Raw genomic sequence first — 17436 nt, 5'->3', positions numbered from 1 at the left:
TCTCCTGCCTTCTCCATGTAACCCTTCATGCCCTGACTAATCAAGAATCTATCAATCCCTGCTTTAATTATGTCCAATGACTTAGCCTCCAGAGCTGCCTGAGGCCACAAATTCCACAGCTTCACTACTCTTTGGCTAAAGAGATTCCTCCTCATCTCCATTCTAAGTGGATGTTCCTCTATTCTGAGTCTGTGCCCTCTGGTCCTGGACTCCCACACCATTGAAAACATCCTCTCCACATCCACTCTATTGAGGCTTTTCAATATTTGATATGTCTCAATGAGATCTCCCATATTTTTCTGAATTCTAGTGAGTACCTGCCCACTACGGTCCTCGTATAGCAGCCTTTCATTCCCTGAATCATTCTCATGAACCTCCTCTGAATCCTCTCCAATGTCAGCAGATCCTTTCTTGGTTAAAGGATGAAAAACTGTTCACAATACTCCGTGATGCCTTATTAGTGCCTTATAAAGCCTCAAAATTACATCCTTGCCTTTATATTCTAGTTCTCTCAAAATGAATGCTCACATTGCTTTTGCCTTGCTCACCATCGACTCAACCTGCAAATTAGCCCATAGGGAATCCTGTACAAGGTCTCCCTTTGCACCTCAGATTTTTTAATTTTCTTTCCATTTATTAAATAGTCTCTGTTCCTCTAACTATGGAATCTCCTATCACTACCGCAACCCTTTTTGCCTCTCTTCCCTTCTGAGTGACAGCGCCAGACTCAGGGTCAGATACCCGATCGCTGTGGCTCCCTTTTGGTGGTGCTGATTCATCACCACCCTTGATTCTGCCTATGACAGTGGTGTCATCAACAAACTTATATATGGTACTGGAGTGCGTTTAGCCACACAGTTATAGGTGTAAAGCAAACAGAGCAGGGGGGGCTATGCACACAGCCTTGCGGTACACCAGTGGTGATGGAGGTCGTGGAGATGTTGTTGCCAATCTGAACTGACTGGGGTCTGCAAGTGAGGAAATCGAGGATCCACTTGCACAAAACGGTATTGAGGTCAAGGTTTTGGAGCTTATTGATTAGTTTTTTTTGGGGGGGGGAATGATGGTATTGAATGCTGAGCTGCAGTAAATAAAGAGCATCCTGATGTATGTAGCTTTGCTGACCAGATGTTCCAGGATTAAGTGAAGAGCCAATGTGTTAACATCCGCTGTGGACCTGTTACTATAGTAGGCAAATTGCAGCAGATGTAAGTCCTTAAGTATTGGAGCAGAATGGAGGAAGGAATACCACCATTCAGAGCCAGAGATTCATACATGTCCAAAAAATCTAAAGAAAGAATAAATAGAAGGAAGCTTTTGATAATTGTTTGTATCATACATGATAGGGCTATGTAGAATAGAGTAAGTATAAACAAAAAAAGGGAAATGGGATATTGAACATGAGAAAATTAAGTATGCAACATAAAAAGGAATTCTGATATCATTTAGCAGGATACAAAGGATGAAAGGGGAGTAGAAGATGTAGAATTAATATGGATATGAAGTGAGAGATTATTGTACAAGCAGAAGTGTTAAAATGTTTGCATAAAGTTTCACAAAGCAGGTGCTGACAATGCCATAGAAAAAGAGGTAGCCTTCAATAAATCTGCAGCAAGAATGTTAATAATTTAGTAGTGTGTTAATAAATAAGGTTCAGCATAAATTTGCTAAAAGCAAATTATTCTCTTTTGATTATGTAATGGAGATGATTATAAACCATAGTATGACTGATATATTGTACAGTATCTAGATTATCACAGTGAAAGTTCTTGTGCAGAACATAATAGAAAGTACCATAGCATATATTTATTAGCAGAAGTGAATTCCATTCAATTAAATGAGCAATAGGAACGTGGATCTGAAACTGACTAGAACAGAGGGGAGAATGTAGTGGTTAATTTTGTTTATCTGTCTACACTGAGTGGGGTGGTATTCTTCTATGCAGTGGTGAATTTTGTTTACCCGTCTACACTAAGTGGGGTGGTATTCTTCTTCGCTCTGCTGATCTCTTAGCAGAGTGAGCTGCAGCATATGTTTCAAAGTTTGCGGACTTTGTGAAGGAGCACAGATTAGAGCTGTAAACTGAAATTTACGATGAGAATTAACTGAGCTATGATACTTCCTGTGAAACTTAAACAACAGCTTATTCATGTGACAGGAAGAAAATTACTACAATAAAAGATGCATTTGTATTTTCTCAACATATTTTAATGAAGAAAAATCAATTCAGATCAGAACAAAGGCTAAATTTAGACAGTGATGTCAATAATGTTTCACATTATATAAGTGTCATATAAAATAAATCAGCCAGCAACAGAGTGAAAGGGAATGTTTCCCTGTCACTAATGTGGCAGAGCACTGTGTTTTGTTCAAGGCTCCCTTGTCAAGATGTCTTAAGTAAATATACGGAAATGATTTACAACCAATAGAGAGGGATACAGAAAGCTGTCAGCAAATTCTTGCAGCTGGTCTTTGTTCTGTACTATGTCACTTAATCTGATTAAGATCATAAAACACAGGAACTGAACTAGGCTATTCAGCCCATCGAGTCTGTTCACATGTACAAACAAACATTTATCTGGCGAACTAGATCCAATAGTAAAGTGAACTGGCGGGGAAAGGATGACTTGACCAAAGTGGTTAGTGGTACTGGAAGCCAAAAGGGAAGGTGGCACATTACTTCTATTCAACCTCCAGCTGTTGTACCTGCATAACCCAACACAGCCTCACAACATCTTCCACTGTAGATGGTTTAAAAAAAAGCAGCCCCTTTGAATGGAAAATTTATGGAGATACTCACATGTTACATAGAATATGTAGAAACAGAGGGATATGTTGCACAGTGATCCATGCAATTTGTTTCATGGTGCTAGTGTTTAGCTCAAAAACACCACTGGTAGACATGTAGTTCGTATTATGTTGCTGCTCTGCACCATGCACAAGAATCTTACAAATGTTAAGAGTCACATATTCAAGGGAATAAACTTTCATCATCATCATCAGCAGGTACCATGCCCAAATTGAGCTTTGACTGCCATGGCCCACACACTCTTGTTTCGGGTCAAGTGGATCAATTCATTGGTATTCATTTCCAGTTCTCTGGCTGCTGTCTCCATCATCATTTGTCTTTGCCTTCCTTTTGCTTTCTCCCCCTCAATCTTTCCCATAATTACCGTGCATTCTAACTCCTCTTTCCTAATCACATGCCCATGAAGTTACGTTGCCTTTTCATGATCCCATACATTATTTCTTTTTGTGTTTGCTCTGTTCATGACATCCTCATTAGATATTCGTTTCAACCATGATATTCTTTACATCCTCCTCAAAAACCACATCTCTGCTGCTTCAATTTGTTTCCTCATGTTACTAGATATTGTTCAACATTCTGAGCCATATAACATAACTGGATAAAAGTAACATCTCAGTACTCTGAGGCAGGTTGTCATGCCCAGTTTAGTGTTGGTCAGTATACTCTTCATTCTCGTAAAGGTGTCCTTTGCTATCCCTATTCTTCATTTGATGTCCATGTTGCACCTGCCATCTGATGTCACCCAGCTTCCTAAGTAGCAAAAGTTCTGTACTTGTTTTATGTCTTCCCCATTTATTCTCAGCCTGCAAATAGGATTCTCCTTCTTTATAAATATCACCATATATTCTTTGCGTTTGATAAAGACCCATTTTTGCACATTCTTCAACAACTATATCTATTAAGTTTTGTAGTTCTTCCTCCGTTCTTGCAATTAACAGTGTCATCCGCATATCTAAAATTATTGATGTTTTCACCGCCAACTTTGATTACCAAGATGTCTCTTACTTTTTGTAATATTGTTTCACTGTACACATTAAACAAATCAAGGGAGAAAACACACCCTTGTCTAACGCCTCCCTCAATTTTCGTAAACTGACTCACTTCTCCATCTATTCTTACAGCGGCAGTTTGTTCCCAGTACAGATTTCTGAGTAGATGGAGGTCTTTCGAATCTAGATCTAGAGTTTCCTGTAATATTTCAAATAACTTATTGTGCTTCACTTTATCAAATGCTTTTGTGTAGTTGATAAAACAAACAAATCTTTCTGCACTTGAATTGTTCGTTCTGATAGTATCCTTAACATCAATATCATGTTTCTTGTACCTTTGTCTTTCACAAAACCATTGTTCTTTACCGATTTCAGCTTGTATCTTACTTTTAGCTCTCATCACCAAAATTCTGAGAAGTATCTTAGTGATATGACTCCTTAAACTTATGGTCCTACGTAATTCACATTCTATTGCTCCAGGTTTCTTTGGAACAGTGATAAATACTGATTTTTTCATCTCTTCTGGTATTATTCCAGTCTCATAAATGTTATTGATTAAATCAGTAAGTTTTTTCAAGGATGAAAGGATGAAATGCAAGCAACACCAGAAAAATGTAATTTACAAGGGAATTCTGAGTATGGCCCTGAGGTCGGATAGGCTAGGTTTATTCTCACTGGAATATTGGAGCCTGAGGGGTGATCTTAATAAGATGTACAAAATTATGAGGGCATTGCTAGGGTAGATAGAGTCTTTTTCAGAACTCAGAACTGGAGGGCACTGGTCTAAGGCAGTGGTCCCCAACCTCCGGGCCGCGAAGAATGCAGCCGTGCAGCGGTTGCCGGAACACACCCAGCACATCTTTAAGAAAAAAGCCGAAATAAACAAGCTAATTGATTAGGTGCCACCTGGCACGTAGATGTCAGCCCAGATCAGAGGCGATTGCCGATTGCGTCACCTCTGATCTGGGCCGACATTTACGTGCCGGGCGGCACCTAATCAATTAGCTTGTTTATTTCGGCTTTTTTCTTAAATATGTGCTGGGTGCGTCCCAGCTACCGCTGCACTCTTCACGGCCCGGAGGCTGGGGACCTCTAGTCTAAGGCAAGCAGAGAAAAATATGAGGTGAGAGTTACATTTTTCACACATGTTGGATGGTGGTTACCTGGGAAGAGCTGCCACAGGAGGTGGGAGAGAAGGAAGCAATTGCAATATTTGAAAGGTATATGGACATGTACTTGGATAGGAAAGGCAAAGAGTAATATAAGCCTAATGCAGGCAAATGGGATTATTGTAGATAAGCAGGGCATTTGGCATAGATAAGGTGGGTAAAAAGGGCCCGTGTCTATGCTGTATAATTTTTACTACTTATTGAGAAACAGTGCAGAATAGGCCCTTCTAATCATGCCACCCAGCAATCCCCTGATTTAATCCTAGCCTAATCACAGGACAATTTATGATTCTATAAAAATACATATTGTCTAAAAGGTGAGACATTAGGAACGTCTGGCCCAAGACCACTCAAATGTGACAATACAGCATTTGGGATAGTGCTGTGAACCCTAAGACTGTGAAGTTGTGTGTTTCTCTGTGAACATACATTCTTTACAAAGAATTGCATTAAAATCAGTCATACATTTATAGAGTTTCACTTGTAAGATACTTTTTATTTTAAAAGTTTATTGATAGAATACTATAAATAAAATCATTTGTAGTTCTACCACTATAAATATTATACATTGCAGAACAGTTTGAAATGCATGGAAATGCACCAGTAAATAAATCTTACTAAAATGTGAGTGGCTATATACCGCAGAGCAAGTGGCCCACCCTATCCATCGATCACTTTTGCGTTCCTCCTTCTTGCCCTGGACAAGCCATTTGGTCTGTAGCAACATAGTTTCTGGAAGCTGATTTTGTTACCAAAACAATTCTTTAATGTGCTTTTGTCTCCTTTGCTGCTAGGAATTCTTCGCTCACACATTTCTTGACTGAAAGGTGCACTCACACACTTTGTTTATGCTTCCATCAGAAATATATCGCATTAGAAAAGTCTGATGTTACATTTCACAACATACCTATATTTTGAGAGATGCAAAAGAAATTCAGCTTACAAAAGATTAAAACATCATGTTTACAGGACTTGGAACAGATGTTTGTAACACAAAATTGACAAATTTCAAAAAACTGCAATCTAAAGTGAATATATACAAATATTTTACAGATCTCTGTTATTGAAAGGGGAAGTTTAGAGAGCAATAAAATATACTATGAGATTAAAGCACATGGACACTGTGATGTTTGTCTGAACTTACTCTTTTCATTATTTACATAGATGCATTTTAATATATTTAAATTAGGTAGGATAATACCTAAAACAAAAAGCAGCAGGAAATTCTAACGAAACATTTTAAGCATTCATTTATTACCACCCCACAGTATTTGATTAAGTATGGAGAGGTACTTTTGAGATTAAAATACTTGCCTCATGTATAGTGACCTTTTAGTCCAGAAGTGTTTCTTAAAGGCTTTAATTTCAATATCAAAATACAAATGCAGGTGAGACATTATTACACTCACCCCAACCCCAACTAAAAGCAGCCATGTGCATCATTTGAGGAACTACATTCTGGCTGTGAGATCCGACCAGGGTTTGCCCTCTCACTAACAAAACTTCAGGTATTTTTGAATATTCTAGCTGATTAATTTACACCAAAGTTATTTAAATTCCGGCCCAGTGTCATTACACTTTACGTAAACAAAATAGAAAAATTAAACTGCTAAGAAATAAGAATATACGCACATTCACAATAATTATACTTCAGGACTCATAATATTGCATTCAAATATCACTAATCATATTTTGTTTTTAATATTTTCACAAATGGTAATCACATTAAAATGCAAATAAAGCAATTTCATTACATTTTCTTAACTAAATAACTGAGAAGGAAGAAACTAATTCTTCATAGGGCAAACTGGCATTGTTAACCCAAACTCTGCTTCACGTACTTAAAGATCAGTTGTGCTGTAAATAGATAGCACAGAAGCAAAGTACGCCAATTCCAACTAAACTTAGGAAGCAGCATGCGACACAAGCTGGCCCAATGTATTAAACGTTAAATGGGTTTGGTGTATGGGTATCGCATCCAATCCATTGAGTTTGCCCTTCACAGAAGTCCACTTTGTTGCTTTGCATTAGGTTAGCACAACCTCTACACTAGGGTCAGTTTTCATCTACTAGAATCCAGCAATAATTTTGTAGATGCTTAATTTCTTTTATTTGTAATGGAGCAGGGATGAAGGTTGTTGGGTGAAGGTTATAACGTGAGTAAATGTTAGAAATGTAACTTTACATTTGCTTAATAAGTATCCCTGGACATGATGGATTTCTTTTGTATGAAATAAATGATAACTACCTGGCTACAATGCTTTCAGGATGTCTACATGCTAACCAGCCTATTTATGTGGTCCCTATGATCAAAATCAAAATGAAGTACTTCAAATCTCTGTAATACTGTTGGATTTATCAATTACATCTACTCATCAAAGAAACAGTCACAAATTGGCTTAAACTGTGCACAGGTCAGTTTCCTCTTGATCAAACAGTAGATCTCTCTTTAATCTTTACTTTTATTCACATCTTGCTAGCATCACAACCCTGTAGACATACAAAAATATCACCGCAGCAAAATAATTTTCTGACCTTTTAAAACAAGAAAAAATATGGGGGCTCTGAAAACTGCTCACTTTTTCCTTGATGCTCTTTAAAAGTCTTTTAAACAGAAGAGTCTGTATCAATCAGTTGAAAAGAGATCCCCTGCAGAGGGCAGAGGGGCCAAGCCACCTGTCACATTGGGAAGCTGAGACAGATCTGGTAGGCTCTGGATATGGGATTTGAGCTCCTTTCGCACTTGAGTCACCTTGGCCAGTTTGCGCTTGTACTCCTGTAAAACACAGAAAGTTGCAAGTGGTCATCCAATGGAAACATTTGCATTTTGTTAAAGTTAGGTTGAATCTCCTGACCGAAAAGAGCCAGTGATGGAAAATGAGACATTTCGGAGCAAGTGTCCACATACCATCAAATCATCGCTTGCCATGTCACTAGCTGTAACAGGTACGGGTGGAAAAAATGAACAAGAAAAATGCTAAGTTGGCCCCAACCAGCCACCAAGCTAGAGAAAACCTTGCAGTAGAGGACTGACTCTACACCCAGTGGATTAAAGAACTCACACTACATAGGAACTATCACATTGCCAGGACATTCCATAGTATATGGCAGCAATGGTGACTTCGGAATTGTAGTCACCATTCTTTTGTTATGGATAGCATTAAGTCAAATGACCAATTATAATCTTTGCTAAAGATTAACTGCTTGCAAGGATACTGGAAATGCCTGCTCTTTCCTGTAACGAAGCAACAGAATGTGTTATATTTTATTTTAATAGATTAATTTTAAGTCTCCTAAAATGTGACACTTTCTGCCAAGTGGCACTCTTTCATGACACACTACTTGCCCAAGACCTGTAGTAGGCCCTTCAAGAACACATTCTTATTCAGATGCACAAGCTCTTCCACTAGCATTACCAAAATCAGATCTTGGTTGCTACTGGCAACAGTAAAGGGATGCCCCCATATAGACCAATCCAAAGGCAAAAGAATAGCAGTCTAATCTACATGAAATAAGAAAGTTATCATAAATATTGCATGTGGGCTTGCAACCCCATATTTGAGGACATCTTTAAAAGATGGTGCCTTAAGAAGGTAGCATCCATCATTAAAGTCTCTCACTATCTGGGACATGCCCCCTTCTCACTACTACCAACAGGGCGGAGGAATAGGAGCCTGAAGACCCATACCCAACGTTTCAAGAACAGCTTCTTCCCTTCCCATCTGCCATCGGATTTCTGAACAGTCTATGAATACTACTACGATATTCCTCTTTTGCACTGTTTATTTTTGTGACTTTCTATATACTTTTCTATGTCTTGTATTGCACTGCTGTCGCTAAACACACAAATTTCATGACATATGTCAATGATAATAAACCTGATTCTGAGAGTTGAGTAGACTGTTCTGTGACCAATGAATACACCACACCACACCACAATAAACGTGATATGAATAAATGGTTCTTTCATATCAAATAAATGCTTGGGACAGTGGAAACTGGGAAGAGAAGATCCAGAAACAAAAGTGTTTGCATCTCCTCTATCTGCTAGTGAGAAGGGATTTATGATAGGATGCTTGAAGAATGGACCAGTGTTGCAGATAGAGTGACATCTTAAAAATGCTAAAATAGGAGAGATGTCGGGATCATTGTAGATATGCTGCATCGATGGAAGATAGTTCCTAATCTGAACGCTAGTTAGCTGGAATGAGAATAAGACAAGTTGCTCCCATAGAAGATAAAATATTAAAGATTCTAGCTACAGGAGATTAAAAGTAAATTCATTAAAACTGTATGCAGCACACACAAAATGCTGGAGGAACTCAGCAGGTCAGGCAGCATCAAATGTGTGTGTGCGTTGCTTGGATTAATGGCATCTGCAGATTTTCTTTTCTTTGTCATTAAAACCGCCTTATGCTTTCCTAATAGTTAAATAATTTGGTACTTTTGAATGAAAACTTTGCTTTCTAGACTTTCTATTACAATCCAATCCATGAGCAAAGTGACTCCTAATTCTACTTATTAAAACCTCTGGATTATTTCTATTTTATACCATACTAACTTACTGCAAGAAAGTCCTGGTATATATAGATGTGGCTCAGTGAAGCAGGTAAGAAGAAAGTAGATGTCTCCTACTGGATTTCACATATCAATATCAACTTTAAACACACACCTTTTGATCAGCATGTCTTTACTGATTAATGTAGCCATGTAGACATTTAGGCTCCAGTTTCTAACTTACAATTTAGTTTGAAGCCTAGTGTCCGTTTTTCAAAACCAAAGCTAATGTGAAATTTGATGCAGCATGAAACCCCAGCATGTTGAAAAAAGGGTCCTTTCACAAGATACAATAGCACTCATTAGGCAGAAGGTGGTAAAAGAAAAAGATTTAACCAAGGAAGTTCAACTGTCTTGTTTCAGCAATTTCCATTGCTTCCATTGTTAGATACATCAACACTCTTGCCAGAATTTTTGTGATGTTATTAAAACTTACTAATGTAAAATTAGTCACATAGGCAGAAATAAATAAATAGCTCAGATGTGGAAGCATCTATCTGAAATATTAAGTTTTTACATGGTAAGGCAACTTCTTTGAAATTTCCCTACAATTCTGTTGTGTTAATAATTGATCCTACTTGTCATTTAGCATATACATTTCTAAGAAAACTAAGCGGTTAATATTTAAATTGTAAGCTTAATATATAGCCACGTTAGTAGAAATATCTTACCTGTTTGACAACATCACAGAGAGCAGGGACAGCAGGAAGTTAGACCTCTTTGCAGCTATTTTTACGAGTGGAGGATGTAGACAGGTTCAGTTAATGGAGTTAGAATTTTATTTATTTACAGATACAGCACGGTATCAGGCCTTTTCAACCCAATGAGACTGTGCTGCCCAATTACACCCATGAAACCAATTACTAATCAGTACTTCTCTGGAATGTTGCAGGAAATGGTGTACCCAGAAGAAACCAACAGTCATGGGGAGAAGCTCTGGGACAGCTTCTTCCACCGGGCCATCAGACTGCTTAATTCATGCTGACGCAACTGTATTTCTATGTTATATTGACTATCCTGTTGTACATACTATTTATTATAAATTACTATAATTGCACACTTAGACAGAGACGTAACGTAAAGATTTTTACTCCTTATGTATATGAAGGACTCAAGTAATAAAGTAAATTCAATTCATAAACATAAACTCCTTAGACAGCGGCAGGAATTAAACACAGGCTGCTGGGACTGTAATAGCATTATGCTAACCCGTATGATACTGTGCTGTCCCAAATTATTTTTATAAATTCCATTAATAATTTAACAGAGAGAATAGCAAGCTTAGATCAGTCAACCGTGACCATCAGCCTTTTATAACCTTTAGGCTCTTTGAACATGTTGTAAGTAACATCACCCCTCTCCCAACATGATCAATGACTAAGACTTGATGTGCACAAGCCTTGACCACTTTGTGCAGTTTGACAGTCCTCACCAACAGTTGTTAACAGCAATGAAAAAGGTATATTTTATCTTTATATGAATGTGCCTTGGGGAAACTGCATTCCAGTAAGCTCAAGATTATTTTGTACAGTATACAATACTAAGCTACAGCCGACTCTCGCATTTCAAATTATAAAGCCCCTGTCACCTGCCCCAGATCCTTAATGACAACAGTTGATGGTCTGATAAATGTTTTAAAAGTCAAAGACTTTTTCTTCTCAGCAGCATGCAGCCTTAGCTTAAGAGTTAGGTTTCTCATTGCCTAGTAGTTCCAACTTTGCAGGAGATGCCAACATCAGCAAATGGTCTTCTGGAGAAACATGATTAGGAGTACAAAGAAACCAATTCAGAATGTTCTCAAAAGCTCTATTAATAGTGAAACTTCCCTAGCAACCAGTAGGAATCTCTGGCTTTTATCTGTTCAATATGAAGAACATTAAGGACAGCATTAGAACCTTAAATGCCTTTACTGGAAGCACAAAATAAGCTGTGTGAAAACAATAAGTATGCACCATCTCCCATACAACTCACTCACCCAATTAAACACTTTCATTGTGTTTGTGGCTGAGTCTGTAGACCCCACCTTTGCCTCTGCAACCATCTCAGAAATGAAGTAGAAGCAAATCATACTCAATCCCAAAGAATGCCTATGAAACTATGAAGCAACTTTACAAAACACTAGTTAGGCCACCTGTTCTAATCACAACACCATTGGAAGGATATGGCTGTGCTAGATAGGATGCACAGGAGATTCATCACAAAATTAAGTGGATTGGAACATGATGATTATAAGGAGAGATTGGACTGTCTGCATTTCTTTTTCCTGGAGTTGAGGGGGATGATAGATTTGTAATTATGACAGGCATAGATAGGGTAGATAGCAAGATCTTTTTCCTATTGTCGGGGTATCAAAAATAAGCTTATCATGTGAGGACAGAGTTTTAAAGGGGATAAGAAGGGCAAGCTTTCTTTCTGTATTGAATCTCTGCCACCTATTTCCTAAAATCATTAAAACTACATCTTCCCAAACCACGAATTGCCTTTCTCTCTGTTTAAGTTGCTCTCTTAAAGTGTTCACTCCTGCTCTCTTAAAGTGTTCACTCCTGCTCTCTCCATGTACTCATTCTAATCCTGTTTCCTATCCACTTATCTACAATTTCCTTTATTTCCATCTAGGCTCCATTCACTCAGTTGTCACCTTTCAATATCTTCTCCACTGATATCCAACCCAATCTCCATACCTGAGAACTATTACTGATTAAGTCTAATCTCTATCCTCTTTCTCCTATTTTTCCACTTATCAGAGCTCATATGAAGCTTCTCCTTCTCCCTAGAATCTTATCCTTCCATTAACTTTGAGGCATCCTGTTCTCTGAAACTTCATTTCTTTCCCCAACTCTCAATTTCACCATTTGCTGATTTTAGTCCCATTTCCTTCTGGCAGCAGTCAACAATTGTTTTCTACCTCTCTGTGCTGAAAATCCCAAATCCTAGTCACCATTCGACTCTATATAGGGTCTCTTCCCTTCTCATCTTTTCCTTTTCCTACTTGGTATCTTTGATGGTATTCTTTCACCTCCACCCGGCAACCTGTGACACCACAATGGTGACATCAAGGTGAAGTGTTAACTGCAGCACAATCTGGTAATGTTACAGAGCAAGGGTTTGCTGGTATATCAAGAGAGATTCAGAGAGGTTTTGTGTCTGGTAGCAATACAAACAGATTTGTCCCTGGACAGCTCTGGGAAATCCAAGACTGGCACCCTTTGCCTATCATGCAGAAATTGTATATACAAATTACAGTTAGGTCTTCCACCTAAAATGCATTCTAATTAACGTTTTGAAACTAGACCACCTTGTTTAGGAGAGCGTGTTTAGCATCTACTTCAGCATTCTAAAGAAAACTCAATCAGACAGGTCTCAGATCAAGAAACTGATAACTTTTTTCCACTCAGCATTTGTTTTGCAGGTGAATAGTAGAATGTTAACAGTGAGAATTTATTAGGTAAAACAAGTTTAATCTGCACACGAAGCACTTCCCCCATCATGCTGACTTCCATAAATTCAGAATAGATTTTAAGCTCCAGCAAGGTACTTTTCCCCCCAGTCAAAAATCTGGCACCAAGGCAGAGAATCATAAAAAATCACAAGGAAACATCTAATCCAGATGCTACTAGTTTGAAGGTCCAATGTACAGGATTGGAAAAAGCTGCAGAGAGCTGTAAACTCAGCCAACTCAATCATGACACTAGCCTCCCCATTACCAAAAGGCGATACCTCATGGCAATATCTATTATGAAAGGACCCTCACCACCCAGGACATGCCTTCTTCTCAGTACTACCAGCAGGAAGGAAGTATAGGAGCCTAAAGACACACCCTCAATATTTTAGGAACAGCTTCTTCCTCTCCGCCATTAGATTTTTGAATGGTCCATGAACACTACATCAACTTTCTCTCTTTTCGCACTATTTATTTTGTTCATCTATGATTATTACAACTTTTTATGTATTGCACCGTACTACTGCTGCAGAACACCAATTTCATGACCTATGTCAGCGATAAACTCCAATTCTAATTCTTCAATTTTTTGAATACATGGTTCCCAAGAAGCAGTTGCCTTGAAGAGAAAGTGAAGTGTTTCTAGAATTTAGCGCCAAGTTCAATCAACCTATAAGGTGGGAAAACATGCTGTCTGACAAGATGCAACACTCGAGGTGCATGTCTTGGGGTCTCTTCAAAAGTACAGTGCACAGTTGAGGTATTGAGACAGCAACAAAAATATAGTTAATTGAAAAAATCTTCAGTAAATTGGAACCAACTTTTATCTTAGATTTACATAAATGTATCTTCATGTCAATGAAATTATACTATAAAATATATTGCCAGATAGAGTAGTTACTGGGTTTGTGAATGAATAAATTGCAAGGGTATGAAAGAATTTTAAGAAGCAATCCTAATTACTTCAGACTTTGAAAAACATCTATGCAATTATATAACCAAATAACAATTACAGCACGGAAACAGGCCATCTCGGCTCTTCTAGTCCGTGCCGAACTCTTACCCTATACTAGTCCCACCGACCTGCACTCAGCCCATAACCCTCCATTCCTTTCCTGTCCATATATCTATCCAAGTTAACTTTAAATGACAACATAGAACCTGCCTCAACCACTTCTGCTGGAATTTCATCACTTCAGTAGAGGCTAATCATACATTTGATACAGCAACAAAAGCAGCACAAAATTACAGGTACATCAGGTCCAAATTATTTTTCAGTAAGATTAAGTATACAATTCTCAGAGCAGTGTGTTCAAGGATCATTTTGAATATCAATTTAATCATATTCTTAATGGCAAAAATATAGTAAAGGTATTCTTACATGGTGATTATGTATTCGCCAGCTTCAATGATAGTAGAATGATTGGGTATGTGAAATATAAAAATGTAAGCAGGTGCTAAAAATACACCATAAAATTGAAAATATTGGAAGAATATCAGCTCATCAGGCAACATCTATTTAAAGAGCAACAGGCGTAAAACAGTGAGAATAATTACCTGCTACTTTCCCTCATAAATTGTGATAATTATTTTGCTGGAATACCAACAAAATAAATTAGAAAAAAAATTAAACAATAAAAGGATTGGAGAGGGGAGGGAAGCTGTACCAGTCATGAGGTCTTAGAAATTTTTAGTTTGTCTTTTAGTTCTACCATCAGGAGCTGCGATTTAGTCAACAATAGTATTAAATTTTGAACTGTAAGATTTTCAAAAGAAACATTAATAACAATCATGCAATCAACACTATTCTGCAACAAATCTCTCTGTAATAAAATTGTGTAGTCCCTGTTGATGTTAAGACACTCATTCAAGTTACGAGTGTTTCATTGGTGAACTGTCATACTAGGGCACTATCTCAGTGCATTAAACAAATTTCAAAAGTTTTGCAAATGAAAGTCAGTTTTCACAATTCTGCAGGCATCCGTACAGAGGCCGAGGATTTTTATTTCTCTTCTGTTCCTTTCATCAGTGTGGCTGGTAATTAAAACCATGGTGGAATTGTAATGAATTCTGAAAAATCAGCAGATTGAGCAGCATCTATGGAAAGAGGGACAATGACTGTTTCAGGCTGAAAAGCCTAAAGGGTCTTTACCCTGAAATGTTAACTTGGTTTCTCATTCCACAAATGCTGAGCATTTCCAGCAACTGCAAATTTTATACTTTCATAACAATGGTGGAGTTTTGCACTAAAAGGCACTTTGAACTCAGTCTCTTGAGGTTACGTTCCCAGGCAAGGTAAAACAATGAGTCTACTCGCAATGATCGCCAATGCAAACAGAATTAAATATTTTTTTTTCATCATTTAAAAACTTTTAATTAGAACCAGAAAATGGAGTTTGTTGCAGTTAATTCAAAGAAAAATATATTTACAAACAATGCTGACACCACTATTTAATTTACAATAGTAATAAACAGGAAGATTTTGCTTCTCATTAATTGAGGCATTTTGGAGATAGCATAGCTCACAGTTCATGGTGGGAAAGCAAAATTTCAAAGGAAGATGCATACTGCAAATACTGGAGATTGAACATGAGGCACAAAAGGCTAATTGAGAACCCATGCATTGGTAATTGATTTTCTGATTGGTGAATATGTAACAGCATCTTCATTGTGTAAGATTCTGTACTCTCATTTGAACAATGTCTGCATAAACACTTTAGATACATTTATAGTAAAATGATGGAACTAAAATCAAGTAAGTACTTTATTTCCTCACTGCTCTTTGGTAGATATCAGTTAATATGTATGTATCATAAATCTCAAACATATGCAGCCAGGATGTTCCCTATTAACATCTGTACTCGTAGCCAAATGAGGAGTTCTGTTACCACACTTGTGGCTGATCACCTATATTTTAACAAAACTGCTGTAGAGAGAAGCTAATGCAAAGTATCCTACATTTAAGAAGTTATTACTCCACCTGCTGGGAAGGATTCTAAGTGCAATGTTATTATGTGGGCAGTGTTAATCCATATTTAGAATCTTTCTACAGACAATGGCAGCAAATCCATTCCAAAACCAGCAATTGATAGAAAGCCTATTGTTAATTTTAAATGAAAGATTGCTAGAATTTTGTTAACTAAGGGTATTTAAGGAAATTGAGAAAAGGCTGTTCAGTTTTAGTTCAACATTATCTTATGGAGAGCTGGAACAGATCTGAAAGACTAAATGGGTTCTTCACGTTGCTATGTCTATATCAAACAACACAAGTTTTTACATAAAGAAATTATACCTGCCTAATCTACCACTAGATGTAGAATGTCAGAAGTAAAAGGGTTTATTCTTGTCAGCAAAGAAGTGATAATATTACTCAAAATGAAGGATAAAGAGTAGATATGGCAGAAGCAGTTCTACTAATAACCCAAAGACAAAAGATTCTTAAAAAAAAACAACAAACAAGCCAGAGATTCAATGGGATAGATCTTAAGACGAGATCCACGAAACCACCACCAGATGATGTCATAACTGGACTATTCCAAGCACAGTTAAGACAACCTTGTTCAGAATGCATGTGCTAGGACATTTGCACAAATGTATTCTACAAGATGCAACACTAACATCTGCTGATTCTCCTCCTGTGGGCAATTTTCCTACTGAGGTATTAAAATGAATTAACTTCCAGGAAAAAGGCAAATTCAGCTTTTTTATCTGATTAAGTTATTTTAATTTTCTTTAAATCTTATTTTTTTTCTTTTAAAACATAACTAAATCAATTAAAAACAACATCCAGGTGATTCAATTAGTTATTTCATCAGCGCAGGTTATCATTATGCTAGAGACTCAGTTCTACGCTGATGGATGGTCTCTGGGGACCTTTTCCCAAAACTAAGACAACCTTAAGGGCACTAACGGTTGAATTAAGTTGTTTCAAAAGACTTAAACATTATGTAAGTGAAAATAAGCAAAGTTTATTCAAATCTTTCTCCAATAGTAAGTTCTTTCTCTAAGAGCACGCCATTGCTCTATTGGAGCTGCACAAGAATGTGTCTATATTGATTAATCTCATCTTTTTGGAAACATTACTTAGCTTCAATTTGACATTGTTGAGATTGGCACAAAAGCACTAGACAACCCCCCTACCCCCACCAGAAACCCCTATTATACTTCAATAACAAACACCCAATCAAAGCTAATGCTTCAGTACTGTACTGAAGAATTGAAGTTCTGACAGTTCACAACATTTCAGCTGGAATGTTAATAGCAAAGACCCTCAAGTTAATTTAAAAAAATCGTCACAAGACTCTGAGTCTAAGTTCTTCTCGCATTTTGTTCGCACGTATTCAAGTAAAATTATTTTAACACATTACTTGATAATTTATCTTATTATTGTTAATGGGACTTTGTAATATGTATACAACTTTATAACAGACTATGAAAGGGCAGTTCTATCTAAAGAGGTCATAAACTATAAAT

At 37.4% G+C, this 17436-nt stretch overlaps 1 protein-coding gene across 3 annotated transcripts in view; it reads right to left on the bottom strand.

The window, feature by feature from the left end:
- Positions 1-5447: 5447 nt before the first annotated feature.
- LOC134357911 (regulation of nuclear pre-mRNA domain-containing protein 1B-like) overlaps positions 5448-17436 on the bottom strand; it is a 76357-nt gene continuing 64368 nt past the window's right edge. The window contains exons 7-8 of one of the 3 annotated variants that reach the window (XR_010020755.1): positions 7503-7743; positions 5448-5874 (exon numbers count right to left, since the gene is read on the bottom strand). Coding sequence is in view for 2 of the 3 variants with exons in the window: in XM_063069680.1 (XP_062925750.1) it covers positions 7594-7743 (150 nt within the window). In the remaining variant the exon portion in view is untranslated. Of the gene's footprint in view, positions 7744-17436 lie in introns of all 3 variants that reach the window. The other 2 variants (XM_063069680.1, XM_063069679.1) reach the window with 2 other exon arrangements.

The sequence above is a fragment of the Mobula hypostoma genome, chromosome 17, assembly GCF_963921235.1.
Source record: "Mobula hypostoma chromosome 17, sMobHyp1.1, whole genome shotgun sequence".
In the NCBI taxonomy this organism is placed as follows: Eukaryota; Metazoa; Chordata; class Chondrichthyes; order Myliobatiformes; family Myliobatidae; genus Mobula; species Mobula hypostoma.
Note: the sequence above shows the minus strand (reverse complement) of the source record. Positions and strands in the feature narration are given on the sequence as shown.